General features: G+C 37.7%; 1 protein-coding gene across 1 annotated transcript in view; it reads right to left on the bottom strand.

The window, feature by feature from the left end:
• The window catches only part of MEIKIN (meiotic kinetochore factor), a 113,230-nt gene that overhangs the window by 51,157 nt on the left and 37,898 nt on the right, over positions 1 to 24,175 (bottom strand). Inside the window, exons 9-10 of the mRNA XM_029216812.1 lie at positions 22,161 to 22,231; positions 6,923 to 7,003 (exon numbers count right to left, since the gene is read on the bottom strand). Coding sequence (XP_029072645.1) covers positions 6,923 to 7,003; positions 22,161 to 22,231 — 152 coding nt within the window. The remainder of the gene's footprint in view (positions 1 to 6,922; positions 7,004 to 22,160; positions 22,232 to 24,175) is intronic.

A 24,175-nucleotide genomic window follows, 5' to 3' on the forward strand; every position in this document is an offset into this window, starting at 1 on the left:
TCCTCCCCACAAATACATCAGAAATACATCTACATGTGGAACAACTCCTACAGAACACCTACTGAACGCTGGCAGAAGAACTCAGACCTCCCAAAAGGCAAGAAACTCCCCACGTACCTGGTCTGAGCTGTGTGTATGACAGGCTCTTGGTGCTCCAGCCAGGCATCAGGGCTGTGCCTCTGAGGTGGGAGAGCCAAGTTCAGGACACTGGTCCACAAGAGACCGCCCAGCTCCATGTAATATCAAATGGTGAAAATCTCCCAGAGATCTCCATCTCAACGCGAAGACCCAGCTCCACTCAATGACCAGCAAGCTACAGTGCTCGACACCCTATGCCAAACAACTAGCAGGACAGGAACACACCCCCACCCATTAGCAGAGAGGCTGCCTAATATCATAATAAGCCCACAGACACCCCAAAACACACCACCAGACGTGGACCTGCGCACCAGAAAGACAAGATCCAGCCTCATCCACCAGAACACAGGCACTAGTCCCCTCAACCAGGACGCTTACACAACCCACTGAACCAACCTTAGCCACTGGGGGCAGAAACCAAAAACAACGGGAACTACGAACCTGTAGCCTGCGAAAATGAGACCCCAAACACAGTAAGTTAAGCAAAATGAGAAGAGAGAGAAACACACTGCAGATGAAGGAGCAAGGTAAAAACACACTAGACCTAACAAATGAAGAGGAAATAGGCAGTCTACCTGAAAAAGAATTCAGAATAATGATAGTAAAGACGATCCAAACTCTCGGAAATAGAATGGAAAAAATACAAGAAACGTTTAACAAGGACCTAGAAGAACTAAGCAGGAAACAAGCAACGATTAACAACACAAAAAATGAAATTAAAAATACTCTAGAAGGGATCAATAGCAGAATAACTGAGGCAGAAGAATGGATAAGTGACCTGGAAGGTAAAGTAGTGGAAATAGCTACTGCAGAGCAGAATAAAGAAAAAAGAATGAAAAGAATTGAGGACAGTCTCAGAGACTTCTGGGACAACATTAAACTCACCAACATTCGAATTATAGGGGTCCCAGAAGAAGAATAGAAAAAGAAACGGACTGGGAAAATATGTGAAGAGATTATAGTTGAAAACTTCACTAATATGAGCAAGGAAATAGTTAATCAAGTCCAGGAAGCACAGAGAGTCCCATACAGGATAAATTCAAGGAGAAACACGCCAAGACACATATTAATCAAACTGTCAAAAATTAAATAAAAGAAAACATATTAAAAGCAGCAAGGGAAAAACAACAAATAATGCAAAAGGGAATCCACATAAAGTTAACAGCTGATCTTTCAGCAGAAACTCTGCAAGCCAGAAGAGACTGGCAGGACATATATAAAGTGATGAAGGGGAAAAACCTACAACATAGATTACTCTACCCAGCAAGGATCTCATTCAGATTTGATGGACAAATCAAAACCTATACAGACAAGCAAAAGCTAAGAGAGTTCAGCACCACCAAACCAGCTTTACAACAAATGCTAAAGGAACTTCTCTAGGCAGAAAACACAAGAGAAGAAAAACACCTACAATAACAAACCCAAAACAATTTAGAAAATGGTAATAGGACCATACATATTGATAACTACCTTAAATGTAAATGGATTAAAGACTCCAACCAAAAGACACAGACTGGCTGAATGGATACAAAAACAAGACACGAATATATGCTGTCTACAAGAGGCCCACTTAGGACCTAGGGACACATACAGAGTGAAAGTGAGGGGAGGGAAAAAGATATTCCACGCAAATGGAAATCAAAAGAAATCTGGAGTAGCAATTCTCATATCAGACAAAATAGACTTTAAAATCAAGATTATTACAAGAGACAAAGAAGGACACTACATAACGATGAAGGGATCAATCCAAGAAGAAGATATAACAATAGTAAACATTTATGCACCCAACATAGGAGCACCTCAATACATAAGGCAAATGCTAACCACCATAAAAGGGGAAATCAACAGTAACACATTCATAGTAGGGGACTTTAACACCCCACTTTCACCAATGGACAGATCATCCAAAATGAAAACAAATAAGGAAACACAAGCTTTAAATGATACATTAAACAAGATGGACTTAATTGATATTTATAGGACATTCCATCCAAAAACAACAGAATACACTTTCTTCTCAAGTACTCATGGAACATTCTCCAGGATAGATCATATCTTGGGTCACAAATCAAGCCTTGGTAAATTTAAGAAAATTGAAATCATATCAAGTATCTTTGCCGACCACAATGCTATGAAACTAGATATCAACTACAGGAAAAAATCTGTAAAAAATACAAACACATGGAAGCTAAACAATACACTACTTAATAACCAAGAGATCACTGAAGAAATCAAAGAGGAAATCAAAAAATACCTAGAAACAAATGACAATGAAAACACAAGACCCAAAACCTATGCGATGCCACAAAAGCAGTTCTAAGAGGGAAGTTTAGAGCAATACAATCCTACCTTAAGAAACAGGAAACATCTTAAATAAACAACCTAACCTTACACCTAAAGCAATTAGTGAAAGAAGAACAAAAAAACCCCAAAGTTAGCAGAAGGAAAGAAATCATAAAGATCAGATCAGAAATAAATGAAAAAGAAATGAAGGAAACAATAGCAAAGATCAATAAAACTAAAAGCTGGTTCTTTGAGAAGATAAACAAAATTGATAAACCATTAGCCAGACTCATCAAGAAAAAAAGGCAGAAGAATCAAATCAACAGAATTAGCAATGAAAAAGGAGAAGTAACAACGGACACTGCAGGAATACAAAAGATCATGAGAGATTACTACAAGCAACTATATGCCAATAAAATGGAAAATCTGGAAGAAATAGACAAATTCTTAGAAATGCACAACCTTCCGAGACTGAACCAGGAAGAAATAGAAAATATGAACAGACCAATCACAAGCACTGAAAGTGAAACTGTGATTAAAAATCTTCCAACAGACAAGAGCTCAGGACCAGATGGCTTCACAGGCGAATTCTATCAAACATTTAGAGAAGAGCTAACACCTATTCTTATGAAACTCTTCCAAAATATAGCAGAGGGAGGAACACTCCCAAACTCATTCTACGAGGCCACCATCACCCTGATACCAAAACCAGACAAAGATGTCACAAAGAAAGAAAACTACACGCCAATATCACTGATGAACATAGATGCAAAAATCCTCAACAAAATACATGCAAACAGAATCCAACAGCACATTAAAAGCATCATACACCATGATCAAGTGGGGTTTATCCCACGAATGCAAGGATTCTTCAATATACACAAATCAATCAATGTGATACAACATATTAACAAATTGAAGGAGAAAAACCATATGATCATCTCAATAGATGCAGAGAAAGCTTTCAACAAACTTCAATACCCATTTATGATAAAAACCCTCCAGAAACTAGGCATAGAGGGAACTTACCTCAACATAATAAAGGACATATATGACAAACCCACAGCCAATGTCGTCCTCAATGGTGAAAAACTGAAACCATTTCCACTAAGATCAGGCACAAGACAAGGTTGCCCACTCTCACCACTCTTATTCAACATAGTTTTGGAAGTTTTAGCCACAGCAATCAGAGAAGAAAAAGAAATAAAAGGAATCCAAATCGGAAAAGAAGAAGTAAAGCTGTCACTGTTTGCAGATGACATGATACTATACATAGAGAATCCTCAAGATGCTACCAGAAAACTACTAGAGCTAATCAATGAACTTCATAAAGTAGCAGGATACAAAATTAAATGCACAGAAATCTCTGGCATTGCTATACACTAGTGACGAAAAATCTGAAAGAGAAATTAAGGAAACACTCCCATTTACCATTGCAACAAAAAGAATAAAATACCTAGGAATAAATCTACCTAAGGAGACAAAAGACCTGTATGCAGAAAATTATAAGACGCTGATGAAAGAAATTAAAGATGATACAGACAGATGGAGAGATATACCAATTCCTTGGATTGGAAGAATCAACATTGTGAAAATGACTATGCTACCCAAAGCAATCTACAGATTCAGTGCAATCCCTATCAAACTACCACTGGCATTTTTCACAGAACTAGTACCAAAAATTGCACAATTTGTATGGAAACACAAGAGTCCAAATAGCCAAAGCAATCTTGAGAAAGAAAAACAGGAGCTGAAGGAATCAAGCTCCCTGACTTCAGACTATACTACAAAGCTACAGTAATCAAGACAGTATGGTACTAGCACAAAAACAGAAATATAGAACAATGGTACAGGATAGAAAGCCCAGAGATAAACCCACGCACATATGGTCACCTTACCTTCGATAAAGAAGGCAAGAATATACAGTGGAGAAAACACAGCCTCTTCAATAAGTGGCGCTAGGAAAACTGGACAGCTACATGTAAAAGAATGAAATTAGAAGACTTCCTAACACCATACACAAAAATAAACTCCAAATGGATTAAAGACCTAAATGTAAGGCCAGACACTATCAAACTCTTAGAGGAAAACACAGGCAGAACACTCTATGACATAAATCACAGCAAGATCCTTTTTGACCCACCTCTTAGGTAAATGGAAATAAAACCAAAAATAAACAAATGGGACCTAATGAAACTTAAAAGCTTTTGCACAGAAAAGGAAACCATAAAGAAGACCAAAAGACAACCCTCAGAATGGGAGAAAATATTTGCAAATGAAGCAACTGACAAAGGATTAATCTCCAAAATTTACAAGCAGCTCATGCAGCTCAATATCAAAAAAACAAACAATGCAATCCAAAAATAGGCAGAAGATCTATATAGACATTTCTCCAAAGAAGATACACAGATTGCCAACAAACACATAAAAGAATGCTCAACTTCATTTATCATTAGAGAAATGAAAATCAAAACTACAATGAGATATCATCTCACACCAGTCAGAATGGCCATCACAAAAAATCTACAAACAATAAATACTGGAGAGGGTGTGGAGAAATGGGAATCCTGTTGCACTGTTGGTGGGAATTGATACAGCCACAATGGAGAACATTATGGAGGTTCCTTAAAAAACTAAAAATAGCACTACCATACAACCCAGCAATCCCACTACTGGGCATATACCCTGAGGAAACCATAATTCAAAAAGAGTCATGTACCACAACGGTCACTGCTGCTCTATTTACAATAGCCAGGACATGCTCTATTTACAATAGCCAGGACATGGAAGCAACCTAAGTGTGCATCATCAGATAAATGGATAAAGAAGATGTGGCACATATATACAATGGAATATTACTCAGCCATAAAAAGTAACGAAATTGAGTTATTTGGAGTGAGGTGGATGGACCTAGAGTCTGCTATACAGAGTGATGTCAGAAAGAGAAAAACAATTACTGTATGCTAACACATATATATGGAATCTAAAAAAAAAAATGGTCATGAAGAACCTAAGGGAAAGACGGGAATAAAGATGCAGACCTACTAGAGAATGGACTTGAGGATACGGGGAGGGGGAAGGGTAAACTGGCACAAAGTGAGAGAGTGGCATGGACACATATACACTACCAAATGTAAAACCGATAGCTAGTGGGAAGCAGCCGCATAGCACAGGGAGATCAGCTCGGTGCTTTGTGACCACCTAGAGGGGGGTGGGCGGGAGGGAGATGCAAGAGGGAAGAGATACGGGAATGTGTGTGTATGTATGGCTGATTCACTTTGTTGTAGAGCAGAGGCTAGCACACAATTGTCAAGCAATTATACTCCAATAAAGGTGTTAAAAAAAAAACCACAAGGAGATACCATCTCACATCTATTATTTTAAAAAAAACACAGAAAGTAACAAGTGTTAGCAAGGATGTAGAGAAATTGGAACCTTTGTAAATTGTGGTGCGAATGTAAAATAGTGCAACTGACATGGAAAACAGTATGGTGGCTCCTCAAAAAGGTAAAAAGAGAATTACTATAGAATCTAGCAATTCCACTTCAAGTAATATACCCAAAAGAATTGAAAGCAGGGTCACAAAGAGATATTTTTACACCCATATTCATAGCAGCATTATTCACAATAGCCAAAAGATGGAAGCAACCAAATGCCCATAGACAGAAAAATGGATAAACAAAATGTGGTATATTCACACAATGTAATATTATTTAGCCTTTAAAAAGGAAGTATATTCTGACACATGCTACAACATAGATAAACCTTGAAGACATTATGCTAAGTGAAATAAGTCAGTCACAAAAAAGACAAATACTGTATGATTCCATTTATATGAAGTACCTAGAACAATCAGATTCATAGAGACAGAAAGTAGAATGGTGGTAACAAGGGACTGGGGGAAGAAAGAATGGGGAGTTACTGTTTAATGGGTATGAAATTTCAGTTTTGCAAGATGAAAAATTTCTTAGTATGGTTGGTGGTGATGGTTGCACAACAATGTGAATGTACTTGAACTGCACATTTAAAAATGGTTAAAATGGGGCTTCCCTGGTGGCACAGTGGTTGAGAGTCCGCCTGCCGATGCAGGGGACACGGGTTCGTGCCCCGGTCCAGGAAGATCCCACATGCCGTGGAGCGGCTGGGCCCGTGAGCCATGGCAGCTGAGCCTGCGCGTCCGGAGCCTGTGCTCCGCAACGGGAGAGGCCACAACAGTGAGAGGCCCGCGTACCACAAAAAAAAAAAAAAAAAGGTTAAAATGGTAAATTTTATGTTATATATATTTTGCCACAATAAAAAAATTTTTTAAAGAAGACAGAAATCTTTCTTTCATGTATACCAGTATATAGAGTACTTCCAGTGAAAGTATGTTTATGCAACAGAAATTACAGACATTATTGTCTATGTGCGATGTTCCCCTGGTCTAAGAGAAATAGAATAATGGGAAGAACAGGGAGCCAGAAAATAGATACTACCAGTGCCAAATGCTAATAACACTTACCATTAAACTAGCTGTTTGTGAAGACGGAGTACTTGTTAACAGGCCTCTGCTTTTCTTATCAGAAGTACTGGAATGTGTGTTCTATCAGTATTTTGTGAAATAGGGAATTGAATAGCAGAAAGAAATAAAATACCTTAATACAGTACAAACAAAATTTTAATAGTATACTAGATCATATGTCATAGTAATAAAATCTTAATATGCTAATTAAATTTTAAAACACTAGACAGGAAACTAAAGAATTTTTTGGCTTGAGCTAGGTCAAACAACCTCCAAGAGAACTCTATGTGGTAAAAATTATATATCTCTTTGAATAGGTGTCATTACATGCTGCAAAGCCTGGAACCCAAATTCATAAAACCTGAACATCACAGGGAAGTTGTGTTAGGTTTCTTTTTTCTTTCTTTCGTCTTTTCTTTCTTGAACTCTTTCTTTCTGGCTTAAAATCTCTTAAACTAGTTGTTCAAGACATAATCTGGAATATTTATTAGGAAGATTTTATCAAAAAAATTATAAGTAAATTTACCTAGTACACTAAATATGTTAGTTCTCTAATTTATTACCTATATGATCTTTTAATTTGTTCATCTGAACAATAGGGATTATTCTACCCTAGGAATTGCCATGCAAAGGTTACAAATAATACATGCTGTTCCACTGCAAGGAGTGCAGTTAGCTGATACTGCCCAGCTGCAACACCTTTAGAATCTGCTTCAGCTTTCAGGTTGAGGCCATCATCTTCTAGGGCAAGCCTCAGCCAACATCTAAGCATAGCAGACCAACATAATATTCCTGTAATGGACAATCTTTGCTCCAGACCTCCCCACTGGGAGAGCCTTTGTCAGATCTGCATTGAAGACTGAGGCTATTCCAGCCCAATCTTTCTTCCTCCCTGCTTTCCTTTCTCAGGTATTACCCCCTCCAATATGCCATTTGAACACTTTTTTTTTTTTTTTTTTGCGTTATTAGGGCCTCTCACTGTTGTGGCCTCTCCCGTTGCGGAGCACAGGCTCCGGACACACAGGCTCAGCGGCCATGGCTCACAGGCCCAGCCGCTCCCCGGCATGTGGGATCTTCCCGGACCGGGGCACGAACCCGTGTCCCCTGCATCGGCAGGCGGACTCTCGACCACTGCGCCACCAGGGAAGCCCTGAACTCTTAATTCTGCCGGAATAATCTCTTCCCAGTGGTCTCAAGTGACACAATTGTCAACAGTCAATCCATTTAAAAAACATCTGCCTGGGGCTTCCCTGGTGGCGCAGTGGTCGAGAGTCCGCCTGCCGATGCAGGGCACATGGGTTCCTGCCCCGGTACAGGAAGATCCCACATGCCGCGGAGCAGCTGGCCCCGTGAGCCATGGCCGCTGAGCCTGCGCGTCCGGAGCCTGTGCTCCGCAACGGGAGACGCCGCAACAGTGAGAGGCCCGCATACCGCAAAAAAAAAAAAAAAAATCTGCCTGTATATAGCTGTAAGTACATAGATTCTCCGCATTTTTTCCTAGATTTGCTAAGACATTAATGCATACCTAAATTTTCCTAATAAGTACATTTTCTTTTTATAGTCTTTTCAAGAATTAGTTAATAAAAGGCCAGTGCTTACCAACGGAGGTTTGAGGGGCTGAGGCAGCAGAACTTTAGCAACTGATCTACCTGCACTGCTTTCTACAACAGACCTCTGGTGAGATGATGGAACCTTGATATTTAGGTGATGAGAGCTTAATGTTGTTTGAGAACTTGTATCTCTAGGTTCAGGATCTTTTTCAGGCTGAAACAAATTCAGAATCATAAAACACATTTTACAATGCTATAAAAACATTTGTATCATGTCTCAGATGTCCTATTTTTGTTTTATATATATTTGTGTTATAATTGTTATAATTAAAATGGGATCTATATTTCTATCTATAATTCCCTCAAATTGAAAGAAAGTTTTAAACTTAAAAAGTTTTTTTTAAAAAAGTAAGGTTTTTAATATATTTAAGGAAAAAAAATCTGTTGAAAGACAAACTAGTCTGAAATATACTCAGCTCAAAAAATTGTCCTACCACATTTAAGGTAACATCTCCCAAATAGTGTTTTGTGAAAAGAAAAATGATAATAAGATCTATTTATTTGTCACTATTTAAAACTAAATTTTAGAGAAAACATTAAATATATTTATATAAATATCTTTATTATGCAATAATCTTCATTTAAAAAATAAAAAGTCCTTTCTAAGATATCAGGAAGCTGCAACTACAAGAAAGTGTATTGCGGGCTTCCCTGGGGGCGCAGTGGTTGAGAGTCCACCTGCCGATGCAGGGGACACGGGTTCGTGCCCCGGTCCGGGAAGATCCCACATGCCGTGGAGCGGCTGGGCCCGTGAGCCATGGCCGATGAGCCTGTGCGTCTGGAGCCTGTGCTCTGCAATGGGAGAGGCCACAACAGTGAGAGGCCTGCGTACCGCCAAAAAACAAAAACAAAAACAACCAAACAAACAAAAAAGGAAAGTGTATTGCTTTACCAACTAGTCCCTGCACTGAAAACTGTTCAGTGACTGCTTGTCCTAAGTTATGTGACTTGTCTTATGCTTTCAAGATGTGTTTATAATAATATTCAGGGACTTCCCTGGTGGTTAAGAATCCACCTGCCAATGAAGGGGACATGGGTTCGAGCCCTGGTCCGGGAAGATCCCACATGCCGTGGAGCAGCTAAGCCCATGCGCTACAACTACTGAGCCTGCACTCTAGAGCCCACGAGCCACAACTACTGAGTCCGTGTGCCACAACTACTGAAGCCCACATGCCTAGAGCCCATGCTACGCAATAAAGACAAGCCACCGCAATGAGAAGCCCGTGCACTGCAACGAAGAGTAGCCCCTGCTTGCTGCAACTAGAGAAAGCCCGTGCGCGGCAACGAAGACCCAACACAGCCAAAAATAAATTAATTAATTAATTAAAATAAATAAATAAATAAAGTAGAATAATATTCAAAGTTTAAATATATTCAACATAACTGAGGAGAATGCAATTTGAGAATGACAAGATTTTGAGTTGAGGGTAAGGGGATAAAGAGGATGATAAAGAAAGAGGAGGGGAGGAAAGTAGAAGAGGTATAAGGTATTGATATAGTCCAAGCAAAGGAAAGAACAAAGGTATGGAGCAAAGAGTGAGGTACTTACTGTCAACTAATAACTCCTTTCTTTCACTGAAAATTTCACACCTTGCATACAGCCTTTTCTCTCACTCCTGTCATCATTCTCAGCAATTTCATCATCCAAGGGAATAACCCAGCCAACCAACTGGTCTCTAAGTTGCTTGATCTCTGCATTTCCAATAACCTTTTCCCCTCATGGCATTTCATTCACTCTATGATCAAACTTAGCCCTTGCCATCAGTAGAAACTACAGAATCAATCAATTCAAATAGCTTCCTATATTTGTCCAACCCCTGCACAATTATCTTCAGGAAATAAACTTCCCTGTCATTGAAATCTCCAATTTACTGATCCTACAATGTTATCTCATCCACGATCTTTCTCCTGTCTTATTCCTTCCTTATCTACCACCAACCATCATTATAACTACTTTCTTAACGCTTTCTCCTCCTATCACAGATGCCTGACAAATCCCCAGCCTGATGAACCCTAACATCAATATCCACTGTACCACGAGTGCAATTAAGTGTTGGAGAAAATTATACAATGTGGCATACCAACAGCACCACAAACTCAAAAGGAGTAGCCACAGATTGGCACCTCTTCTACACTTCTCTAGCTTCTCATGACTATTTCAAAATCACCCAATTTTCCTTAAACCTCTAGCCTCCTTCCTTCTACCATCTGCAGCTGACATCTTTGGCTCATCCTTCCCTGCAACAATAAAAGACATCAAACAGCATCCAACTACTCACTCGAGACTCATAATTTTGGGGGCCCAGTGCAAATTAAAATTGTGGGGCCCCAATGTTTAAAAGCTATTTAAAATGTCAAGATGGTGAAAACAGAGCATTAAATGAAGCATGGGGTCCTTCCAAGCACAATACCCGCCCTGCTACCACTGTATCTACAAGTATATCACAAGAGAAATCTCCCTCCTCTTTTAAATGCCAGTTCCTCCACTGGTATTCTGGATCTCATCCTTCCTCATCTTTTCAAGGACTTCTCTCCTCCATATAATAGTATAGGGAGGCTTTTTGTTTTTATTTTTTAAAATAGCTTTATTGAGATATAAATCACCATAAAATTCACCCATTTAAAGAGTAAAATTCAGTGGTTTTTAATACATTCACAGGGTTGCGCAATCATCACCACAGCCTATTTTAGAACATTTTTGTCCCCACTAAAAGAAACCCCATAACCATTAGCAGTCAATCTCCATTCCATCCCCATCAGCCCTAAGTAACTACTAATCTATGGCTGTCTTTATATATTTGCCTATCTTGGACACTTCTTATAAATGAGGTCATATAATATGTGGCCTTTTGTGACTGGCTTATTTCACAGTGCATAGTTTTTTCAAGGTTCATCCAAGTTGTTGCATGTATCAGTGCTTCATTGGTTTTTATTGCCAAATAATATTCTCCTGTATGGATATACCACATTTTATTTACCTATTCATCAGGAGATGGACACTGGTGTTGTTTCCACTTTTTGCCTGTTGTGAATAAATGCTGTCAAGAACATTCATGTATAAGTTTTTGTAAGGATGTATGCTTTTATTTCTCCTGGGTATAAACCTAAGAGTAGAATTGCTGAGTCCTACGGTAACTCCACGTTTAAAATTTTGAAGAACTGCCAAATTGTTTTACAAATCAGCTGTACTATTCTACATTCACACCACAATGTTTGAAGGTTCTCATTTCTCCACATCATCACCAACATTTATTATTGTCTGTCTTGTTTTTCTTTTTTTGGCCGTGCTGTGCAGCTTGCAGAATTGTAGTTCCCTGACCAGGGAATGAACCCGGGCCACAGCAGTGAAAGTGCCGAGTCCTAACCACTGGACCACCATGGAATTCCCTTATCTGTCTTTTTGATTATAGTCATCCTAGTGGATATGAAGTCATACCTCATTGTGGTTTTGATTTGCATTTCCCTAATGACTAAGGATATTGAGCATCTTTTCATGTACTTATTGGCCATCTGTATATCTTCTTCAAAATAATATAAGGAAGTTCTCATAGACCAGCATCCCAGAAATGGTAAAGCTATAGTCAGAAAGAGAAACTTAGGAACACAGCTTTTGAGAAGGGGCAGAACATGCAAGAGCATAAGAAATGGCATTTAATGTAACATGTGACACACAAATTATAAGATGCTTGATTTGTATAGAAAGGTGTGCGTGTGTGTGTTTGTGTGTGTGTGTGTGTGTGTGAGAGAGAGAGAGAGAGAGAGAGAGAGAGAGATGATGGAGTATGAAACTGAGACAGCATGCATGGAAACAGGAAAGGGAAATGTAACCAGGAGGAAGCAAAGAAGCATGGAAAAGAAAACATAGAAGTATGTGGAAGATTTTTCATTGCTTTAGGTTAAAAAAGTGAAATTCAGGTCAACTTCAACTAGATCTCTATGTCACAGGGAGCTCCAGTTGCCTACTGAGTTACATTCAACTATTGCCTCTTCTTTCCTTCTATTATTCCCATTAGCCCTCAAAAATGGTCCCACATATCCCATCTTTAAAACAAAACAGAATAAATTTCCTCTGACCCTGCCTCTCCCTCTAGTTACTGTTCTTTTCCCCTATTTCCCATCAGAGTTAATCTCTATAGATAATCATTACTTCCTTACTTTATTTTTTTCTTTTTTCCCACCTTTATTGAGGAATAATTGACAAATATAATAATATATATATTTAAAGCATACAAGTGATAATTTGATATACATATACATTGTGGAATGATTACCAAGATCAAGGTAATTAACATATCCATCACCTCACATAGTTAATATTAGTGGAGTGTGCATTGTGAGAAAGCTTAAAATATATTTTCAGCAACTTTTAAAATATACAATACCATATTATTAACTATTATCACCATGCTAATGTCAGACCCTCAGAACTTATTTTTCTTATAACTGAAAGTTTGTACTGTTTAACCTACATCTCACCATTTTCTCATCCCCCAGACCCTGGCAACCACTGTTCTATTCTCTGTAATGAAATTGGCTTTTCCCCCCCACATATAAGCAATACCATACAGTATTTATCTTTCTCTGGTTTATTTCACTTAGCATAATGCCCTATGGGTTCATACAGATTGTCGCAAATGGCAAGATTTCCTTCTTTTTATGGCTGAATAATATGCCATTTTCTATATCTATATCACATTTTCTTTATCCATTTATCCAGTGAAGGACATTTAGGTTGTTTCCATATCTCGTTATTGTGAATAATGCTGCAATGAACATGGGAGTGCAGATAACTCCTCAAGATACTTATTTCACTTCCTTTGGATACATACCTGGGAGTGAGATTGCTGGATTACATGGTAGTTCTACTTTTAATTTTTTGAGGAACTGCTATATGGTTGTCCATAATGGTTGTACCAATTTACATTCCCGCCAACAGTGTATAAATGTTCCCTTTTCTCCACATCGTTGCCAACATTTGTTAGCTTTGGCTTTTTGATAATAGCCATCCTAACAGGTTCAAGGTGCTATCTCATTGTGGTTTTGATTTGCATTTCCCTTATGATTAGTGATATTGAGCACATTTTCATGTACCTATCGACCACCTGTATATGCTCTTTGGGAAAATGTCTATTCAGGTACTTTGTCCATTTAAAAATTGAATTATTTGCTTTTTGCTCTTGAGTTATATAGGTTCTTTATATATTTTGGATATTAACCCCTTACAAGATACGTGATTTGCAAATATTTTCACTCGTTCTGTAGGTTACCTTTTAAATTTACTGACTGTTCCTTTTCTATGCAGAAGTTCTTTAGTTTGATGTAGTCCCACTTGTTTATTTTAGCTTTTGTTGTGTGTTCTGGTGCCTTATCAAAGAAATCATTGCCAAGACCCATGTCAAGCTTTTTCCCTACGTTTTCTTCTTCGAGTTTTTAGGGTTTCAGGTCTTATATGTAAGTCTTGAATCCATTTCGAGTTAATTTCTGTGACTAATGTAAGATGGGGGTTCCAGTTTCATTCCTTTGCATGTGGATATCCAGTTTCCCCATTACCATTTATTGAAGAGACTATCCTTTCCCCATTTTATGTACTTGGCACCCTTGTCAAAAATCAATTGGCTAGGGCTTCCCTGGTGGAGCAGTGGTTGAGAGTCCACCTGCCGATGCAGGGGACACGGGTTTGTGCCCCGGTCCGGGAGGATCCCACATGCCGCGGAGAGGCTGGGCTCATGGGCCAGGGCCGCTGAGCCTGCCCGTCCAGAGCCTGTGCTCCGCGACGGGAGAAGCCACAGCAGTGATAGACCCGCATACCGCAAAAAAAAAAAAAAAAAAAAAAAATCAATTGGCTATACGTGCGTAGGTTTATGTGTGTGCTCTCTACTGGTCTATGTGCCTCTTTTTATGCCAGTACCATACTGTTTTCATTTCTATAGTTTTGTAATATAAATTGAAAACAAGAAATGTGATGTCTCCAGCTTTTTTCTTTCTCAAGATTGCTTTAGGTATTTCGGTTCTATTGTGGTTTGATACAAATTTTAGAATAGTTTTTCTATTTCTGTGAAAAATGCCATTGGAATTTTGATAGGGATTGCACTGAATCTGTTGATCACTTTGGATAGTATGGACATTTTCACAACACTAATTCTTCCAATCCAAGAATACGGGATATTTTTCCATTTATTTCTGTCTTCTTCAATTACTTTCATCAATGTCTTACAGTTTTCAGTGTACAGGTCTTTTACTTGCTTGGTTAAATTTATCTCTAAGTATTTTATTGTTTTTGATGCTACTGTAAATGGGATTTTAAAAGGAAAAACCTGTTTTACCTCTTATGAGTCTTTCTCCTGTGAGTCTACTTTACTACTCACACAAAACCCGCACGGTCTGGTCACCAAATGTGTGTGGGGGTTTCTCCAGAACAAGCAATTTTCTACAATGCCAGCTAGGCAGCCTACAGTTCAACTCAGTACTAACACTATCTTCCTGGGGATAGTGTCAAATCCCACAGGTTAAGGGCTCAGCCTCACAAGACTGTTCCCATCCTACTTCAGATGACAATTGTGAGTAGTAGGTTACCCACAACTTCTGTCTGATTTGGATACAAATCAGAGGTTCCCATCACCCCCACCTCAGGTTTGATTAATTTGCTAGGGCAGCTTACAGAACTGAGGGAAACACTTACTTACATTTACCAATTTATTAAAGGATATATATGAACAGCCAGATAAAAAAACACATAAGGTGAGGTCGGGGAGAGTTCCAAGTGCAGGAGCTTCTGTGCTCAACCTGGCAGCTCTCTGTACCCTCTACTATTGGGACTTTTATGGAGCTTTCCTCACATAGTCATGATCAATTATTAACTTCATTTCCAGCCCCTCACCCCTCTCTGGAGAAGGGGAAGCTGTGGGCTGAAAATTCCAAGCTTCTAATCATGGCTTCATCTTTCTGGTGACCAGTCCCTATGCCAGAGCCATCCAGAAGCCCATCCAGAGTTGCTTCATTAAAACAAAATATCCACTAGTACTCTTATCACTTAGGAATTTACAAGGTTGTAGGAGTCCTGTGTCAGGGATGAAGTCAAAGACCACATATTAAAACAAAGAGATGCTCCTAGCATTCTTACACTTAGGAAATTATAAGGGTTTAGGAGTTCTGTGCCAGAAACTGGGGGCAGAGACCAGTATATATATTTTTTCTATTATCTCACAGGATTGCCTTCTACTTTCTCTTTCAGATAGTTTTTTGTTAGTGTATAGAAATGAAACCGATTTTTGTATGTTGATTTTGTATCCTACAATTTTATTGAATTTGTTTATTAGTTCTAAAGGTTTTTGGTGGAGTCTTTATGGTTTTCAATATAGGATCAAGTCATCTGTAAACAGAGATAATTTCACTTCTTCCTTTCTTAATTGGATGCCTTTTATTTCTTTTTCTTGCCTAATTACTCTAGCTAGGACTTCCAATACTATGTTGAATAGTATAGTAGAAGTGGCAAGAGTGGGCATCCTTTTCTTATTCTTGATCTTAGAGGAAGGGCTTTGAACTTTTCACCACTGACTATGATGTTAGCTATGCGCTTGTCATATATGGCCTTTATTATGATGAGGTACATTCCTTCTATACCTAATTTAATGAGAGTTTTCATCATGAAATGATGTTGAATTTTGTCAAATGCTTTTTCAACATCTATTGAAATGATCATATGGTTTTTACCCTTCATTCTGTTAATGTGGTGTATCACATGAATTTATTTCCCTATGTTGAACCATCCTTGAGTCCCAGGGATAAATCTCACTTGATAATGGTATATGGTCCTTTTAATGTGTCCTTAAATTTGGTTTGATGGCATTTTGGTGAGGATTTTTACATCTATGTTCAGTGGGGATATTGGCCTGTAATTTTCTTTCAATGCCCTGATCTGAATTTAGTAACCGTGGTAATGCTGGCCTCAGAAATGAGTTTGGAAGTGTTCCTCTTCAACTTTTTGGAAGAGTTTGAGAAAGACTCATATTAATTCTTCTTTAAACGTTTGGTAGAATGCACCAGTGAAGCTAACTGGTTCCTTTTATTTGCTGGGAAATTTTTAATTACTGATTTAATCTCCTTGGTCATTATTGGTCTGTTCAGATTCCCTATTACTTTGTGATTCAGTCTTGGTAAGTTGTACATTTCTAGGAATTTATCCATATCTTCTAAGTTATCAAATTTGTTCATATATAATTATTCATAGAAGTCTGTTATGACCCTCTGCATCTCTGTGGTATCAGTTGTAATGCCTCCTCTTTCATTTATAATTAATTTGAGTCATCTCTCTTTTTTTCTTAGTCTAGATAGAAGTTTCTCAATTGTTTATCTTTTAATGAAACCAACTGTTAGTTTAGTTAATCATTTTTATTGTCTCTCTAGTTTCTAGATCATTTCTTTCTGCTCTAATATTTTAATTTTCTTCCTTCTGCTAACTTTGGACTTAGTTTGTTCTTCTTTTTCTAGTTCCCTGAAGTATAAGATTAGGCTGTTACTTGAGGTTTTAATTTTTTCTTAATGTAGGTGTTTAACACTATAAACTTCTCTTGTAAGGCTGCTTTTGATGTATCCCATAAGTTTTGGTATGTTGTGTTTCCATTTTCATTTGTCTCAAGATTTTTTTTTTTTTTTTGCGGTACACGGGCCTCTCACTGTTGTGGACTCTCCCATTGTGGAGCACAGGCTCCGGACGCGCAGGCTCAGTGGCCATGGCTCATGGGCCTAGCCGCTCCGCAACATGTGGGATCTTCCTGGACCGGGGCACGAACCCATGTCCCCTGCATTGGCAGGTGGACTCTCAATGACTGTGCCACCAGGGAAGCCCTCAAGATATATTTTTTTAATTAATTAATTTATTTTTGTTGTGTTGGGTCTTCGTTTCGATGCGAGGGCTTTCTCTAGTTGTGGCAAGCGGGGGCCACTCTTCATCACGGTGCGTGGGCCTCTCACTATCAAAGCCTCTCTTGTTGTGGAGCACAAGTTCCAGACGTGCAGGCTCAGTAGTTGTGGCTCACGGGCCTAGCCGCTCCGCGGCATGTGGGATCCTCCCAGACCAGGGCTCGAACCTATGTCCCCTGCACCAGCAGGCAGACTCTCAACCACTGCACCACCAGGGAAGCCCCTCCTCAAGATATTTTTAATAGCTCTTTTGATTTATTCTTTGACTCATCAGTTTTTCATAAGTATGTTGTTTAATTTCCAAATATTTGAGTTTTCCAGCTTTGCTCTTATTGTTGATTTTTAGTTTTATACCATTGCAGTCAGAAAATATACTTGATATAATTTCAGTCTTATTAAATTTGTTAAAGACTTGTTTTGTGAATGTATGATCTATTCTGGAACATGTTTCCTGTGCACTTGAGAAGAATGTGGATTCTACCGTTGTTGGGTGGAATGTTCTGTATATGTCTGTTAGGTGCATTTAGTCTGAAGTGTAGTTCAAGTCCATTATTTCCTCACTGATTTTCAGTCTGGATAATTTATCCATTTTTGAAAGTCAGGTTTTGAAGTCCCTTACTCTTATTGCACTGCTGCCTATTTCTGCTTTTAGATCTGTTAATAATTGTTTAATATACTTCAGTGCTTCAAAATTCAGTAAGTATATACTTACAATTGTTATATCCTCTTGATGAACTGACCCCTTTATCACTATATAATGGCATTCTTTGTCTCTTATTACAGCTTTTGACTTAAAAATCTATTTTGTCTCAGATAAGTATAGCTACCCTTGTTCTATTCGGGTTTCTATTTGTATGGAATAACTTTGTCCATCCCTTCACTTTCAGCCTTAGTGTCCTTAAAGCTTAAGTGGGTCTCTAGTAGACAGCATATAGTCATTTTGTTTTCATTTAGCTGCTCTATATCTTTTAAATGAAGAATTTAAAACATTTACATTTAGAATAATTACTGAGAGGTGCAGACTTATTGATAGTAAGGACTATCACCATTTTGTTAATTGCTTTCTGATTATTTTATAGTTCCTTTGTTCCTTTCTTCCTCTATTGCTGTCTTTCTTTGTGAATTGATGGGTTTTTTTCCTAGTGGTATGCTTTGATTCTTTTCTCTTTATCATTGTGTATCTCTCACAGATTTTTGCTTTTTGATTACCTAAGGCATTCATAATACATCTTATAATAGTCTACTTTAAGCTGAAAACAAATTAACTTCAATTGCATTAAAAAGTTTTATACATTTACTTTCCCCTCCACACACACATTTTATATTGTTTATGTCCCAATTTGCTTATTTATATATTTTATACTTTCTCAATTTCTATAACTCTTTAACCTATTCCAATCTAGTTTCCTAACTAGTCCACTAAAATTATTATTGCCAAAGTCATCAATTTCCTTCTAGATCCTAAATGCAATTGACTTTTAAAAAATTAACAAACTTCATATTTTACAGCAGTTTGAGGTTCACAGCAAAACTCAGCTGAATGTACAGAGTTCCCATATACCCCTTTGTCCCCAATCATGCACAACCTCCCCTACTATTGACACACTACACCACAGTGGTACATTTGTTAAGATAGATAAACCTATACTGACATGTTATTTTCCTTCTTCCTGAAGAACTTTAAATAGTTCTTACAAGGCAAGCCTACTGGCAACAAATTCCCTCAATTTTTGTTTGTCTGAGAAAGTATGTATTTCTCCTCCACTTTTGAAGGATAACTTCACAGGGTACTGAATTCTAGTTGGTGGTTGTTTTCTCTCAATACTTTAAATATTTCACTTCACTCTCTTCTTGCTTGAATGTTTTCTGAGGAGAGGTCTGTAAATCTTACCTTTGCTCTTCTATAGGTAAGGTGTTTTTCCTTCTGGCTTCTTTCAAGATATTTTCTTTGCTTGATTTTCTGATGTTCAAATCTGATATTTCTATATGTAGTTTTGGGGGCATTTATCCTGCTTTGTATTCTCTCAATTTCCTGGATCTGTGGTTTAATGTCTGACATTTTAATTTTGGAAAATTTTTAGTCATTATTGTTTCAAATGTTGCTTCTGTTCCTTTCTCTGTTTCCTTCCACCTGGAATCCTAATTATGTATATGTTACACCTTTTGTAGTTGTCCCACAGTTTTTTTTTTTTTTTAGTCCTTTTTTCTCTTTGCTTTTCAGTTTGGGAAGTTTCTATTGTCATGTCCTCAGACTCAGATATTCTTTCCTTAGCTGTGTCTATTCTACTACTGAGTCCATCAAAGGCATTCTTCATTCCTGCTATAGTGTTTTTGATTTCTAGCACTCCTTTGATTATTTCTTAGAATTTCCATCTCTCTGCTTATATTGCATGTTGTCTACTTTTTCCTATAACTGCCTTAGCACATTAATCATAGTTATTTTACATTTCTGGTCTGATCATTCTAACACTACTGCCACATCTGACTCTGGCTCTGATGCTTAATCAGCTTTTTTAAACAGTAGTTTTTGCCCTTTAGTATGGCTTGTAATTTTTTGCTAAAATGTGGACATGATGTACTGGGTAATAGCAACTGTGGTGAATACGTCTTTAGTGATGCACTGATAAATTGTAGGGATGGGGAAGCATTCTACAGTTCTATGATTAGGTCTCAGTCTTTTATTGAGCCTGTGCCCCTGAACTGCAAACATCACCAGTTCTTCTCAGTTTTTTCCCCCTTGAGTTGAGACAGGATGGCTAGAAAGGACCATCTTGTAGTAATCGGGTACTTCCATTCGCCCATGTGGAAGGCTCGAGGGAGCTGGAATTGAATAATTTCCTTCCTCCACTTGGAAGGGGAGAGCTGGCTGGAATCAGGTACTTCCCCTCCCCAGGTAGGTTAGGCTCTGATAAAACCCCAGCAAGTTAGGCTATTGTAAAACACTTTCTGTTGAGGGCAGGCTTTGTTAAGAAGAACAGAATATTCTGATGTATTTCAAAATGGTTCCTTTTCCCTTTCCACTACCAGAAGCATGAGGGTATTCTTCTCTGATTTTCACTGTGAGGATCTGGTAGAGTTTCTGGAGGTAAAACTCACAAAACTGTGGAGGTTCCTCTGATGACTGGGTCCCTCTTGAGTTTTTAACTTTCAGAGTTGTCCACACTGAGCCTTTAGCAATTCATCAATCACACTTTTGGGTTTCCCACCCCAGCACTGGTTCACAGGGAGGTTTCTGTTCATGTGTTTCTGCTCGGGTAAGTCATTATTCTATGTATCCACCTGTCTTCTTTCCATATTTTGGTGTAGCAGTTGACCATGTGACCTTACTTACTTCTTCGAAAGATCTATAAAGAGTTGCTTATTTTTCAGTTTGTTCAGGTTTCTACTTGTTGTTAGGACAGAGTAGTGACTTCTAAGTTCCTTTCATGTTGGACCAGAAACTGGAAATCCTCCAATTTTTCACAAATCTTTATAACACTGGACCTCCAAGCAGCACTCACCATAGTTGGCCACTCTCCCTTTAAGGAGCAAAAGCTCTCCTCCTTTACCTTCTATGATACCATATGCTGTTTATTTTCCCCGTTCTCTCTGCTGCCCACTTTTCCTTTTCCATGTGACTGTAGAGTTTTTCAAGAATTGATCCTGGACCCCCTTTTCTTCCTTACTCTCTAGATACTCCTTCCCAGGTGATTTCACCCATTACCATGAATTTTAAAATATCTATAATATTGTATACTCCTGTTCTGTTTTCCTGACCTGGAAACTTACAGCCAATGGCCCTTCCAACATTTTCATCTTTATGTGCCTTCAGATCTCCTGCCTTTCCTATCACATTATCTAGCACCTTTATCCATCAAAGCTGCTTAAGACACAAACCTAGAAGCCTTTATTGACACCTCTCACTCTTTCATCCTCTATGTCCAATCCATAAACTCTATAGGCAAAATTATCTTTAATCCACACATATTATTCCATCTCTCCTACAAAACATCCTAGTTAAAGCCATCACCATCTCCCACCAAAAACCTTTGCAACTTTCTATTAATGAATCTTCCTGCTGACACTCTTGCCCTCTTTCAGTTTGCTCCCCAAAGTATATAGTGACCATACGGTACAGTGGAAAAAGTACAGGTTTTAGATTGAGAAAGACTTGTCACAAGCTCCTCAAGCATATTGGTTAATATCTAAACCCCATTTTTCTCAGTTATAAAATTGCTAAAAAATAAAACAAATGAAAAACTTACCTGATAGGAATGCTATAAAAAACATATAATGAAAAGTATAATAATACTTTACTCTGAGTAGCCACTCAGATAATAGCTCCTGTTATATACATAATCAAGTCTGAATTCCTCCCCAAAGACCTCTAGATTCCAGGCCTAATGTACTGATTTTCAGTTCCTTAGCATAGAACACTGTTCTGGCTACAAAGTAAATGTGTTATTTTCACTTTAAATTAATTATTAATAGACATCCAATTTAAGGAAATTGGAAAATTTTTAAGTTTTAATCCTCTTTCATTAACTTTATATAGAGTATATATTCATGCAACAATAATGCAATCTAATTGCTAAGCTCCAAAAATGATTTCCATTATTGGCTTAAATAGCTGAAAAATAATTCCTATAAAAGTGTTGTTTAAAAGAAAATAGTATGTCCCATATTAATGAAATTTATGGTTTATAAGGTTATTCTGCTTCAATACTTGCTTTTTTCTTTGTTTTTTGAGGGGTTGAAGGGTAATTTTTCTCAGCAAGTAAAACTCCACAAGATGCATTATCTATAATAAAAATATACTTTAGTATTTTCATTATTTAACCTGTCATTAACTCTAAGTACAGAAAAGAGAACTCAAATTTGAGGAAAAAATGGATTTTAATGACTATGATTTTGTAATAGTTTTAGAAGAAAAACTTAATGTATGTTGAACAACCTGACTTGCTACAGAAAGGAGAAAGAATTCTTAAAAATACCTTTATCTCAAGAGCTCCAGGTTTCACAGGAGTAAATAAACTGTATATAAAAGATTTACCTTTCAATTAGTAGAGAAAGTTGCATGTGATTAGAATTCTTCATTAATTATCCTTCCATTTCTACTATCCTGTATTTTCAGTCTCTCCCTTTCTACTCCAACTTTCCTACCAGCACTTAAAACATACTCAGGCCTCTTTCATCTTACCAAAAACTTTACCTGTACCCCAAAACCTTTCCTGCTACATAGATCCCAATAGCCTTTCAAATCACCTCCTTCTGCAGTCCACTATCCACACTGTATACCTAAAATACAAATCTAATATCATCTTTTTTGATGATATTCATTTTTATTTTTATTTTTATTTCCTCATCTTGCTCCAGTCACACTAGCCTCTTTTCTCTTTTTCCAACATGATAAACACATTCCCATCTCATGGACTTTTCACTTGTGATGCCCTTATGCCTGGCATGCTCTGCCACCAGATTTTCACATGGCCCACTCTCTCACTTCATTCAAGCTCTGTGCGAATGTCACCTCCTCAGAGAGGCCTATCCTGATTAGCCTGTCTAAAACAGCATCCCTAGTCACACACTCTGTTTTTACCCTTCTTTATTTTCCCTCATTACTCTTATTTTTGATGTTGTGATATATGTATTTATCTGTTTTTATCTGTTTATTTTCTTTCTTTCTCCACTATAACATAAACTCTGTTAGGGCAAGAAATTTGTCATGTTCCCCAGCAACTAAAACAGTTTGTGTTACACTGTAGGTGCTTAATAAATATTCGTTGAATGAGTGAAATTAACGAATGATGAGATAAGGTGTCTCTGAAACATCCAAGTGGAGATGTCCAGAAGGCAGCTACATATAAGGGTCTTACCTCAGAGGAGAGTCTAGAATGGAAAATTTCGAAGCCCTTCCTTCTATAGAACACTTATACATATCAGGGAGTAGACTGAACAGAAATTAAAATCTAGGAATCAGCCTTTAAGAACTCCCACATTTAATAGCTAATAGCAGTAGATAAGATTGCAAAGAAGACTGAGCAGGAGATGTCTGAGAAGTAATTTCTTGTTTGTTTGTTTCTATTACTAGACTATGAACCCCTGAGGGCAGGAATAGAGCCAATTCTTGGTTTCCTAACACTTAGTAAAGAGCCTAACAAACAACTGGAACAAACTTGGATTTGCTGAATTAAAGAATGTGTAAAAAATAACTCTAGAGTAAGATGTAATTTATTTACTTTGAAATTTTAAGTCAATCAACCACATAAAAGTAAGAATACACAAGCATACATAATTACAGAATCAATATTCTGGCTTACTACCAGGCTTTATAAATAATATTTTCCACAGCCAAAATCTGGCAAGAACTAGGTAAAATCATGATTGTTTTTGATACCCTTACCAACTTTCCCTTTCATATCTTTCTTCCCTTGTTCACAAGTTCCTTAATTGTGATCTATAAAGCAAATCTTCCTTCTAATGCTCACCCTCCAAGGTAGTAGGTGCTACTCTTTCCAAGGATGTGTGCTTTTACAAGTTTAGTTTTTATCACTAGATTCAATTCCCTTAGAACAGAAACCATCTTAAGCATTTTTATACCCACACTTCCTAACATAATACCTGGCATTTTCTAAATGCTCATTAAGACAACCGCTTAAAGTGAAGACAACACCAAAAAAACTCTTTTTTTTCAGTTCATACAAACATTTATATCCATCAGGAGCAAAACAAGCAATTCTTTCAA

This window comes from Monodon monoceros, unplaced genomic scaffold (assembly GCF_005190385.1).
Source record: "Monodon monoceros isolate NGI ecotype Baffin Bay Population unplaced genomic scaffold, NGI_Narwhal_1 Super_Scaffold_12, whole genome shotgun sequence".
Lineage (NCBI taxonomy): Eukaryota > Metazoa > Chordata > Mammalia > Artiodactyla > Monodontidae > Monodon > Monodon monoceros.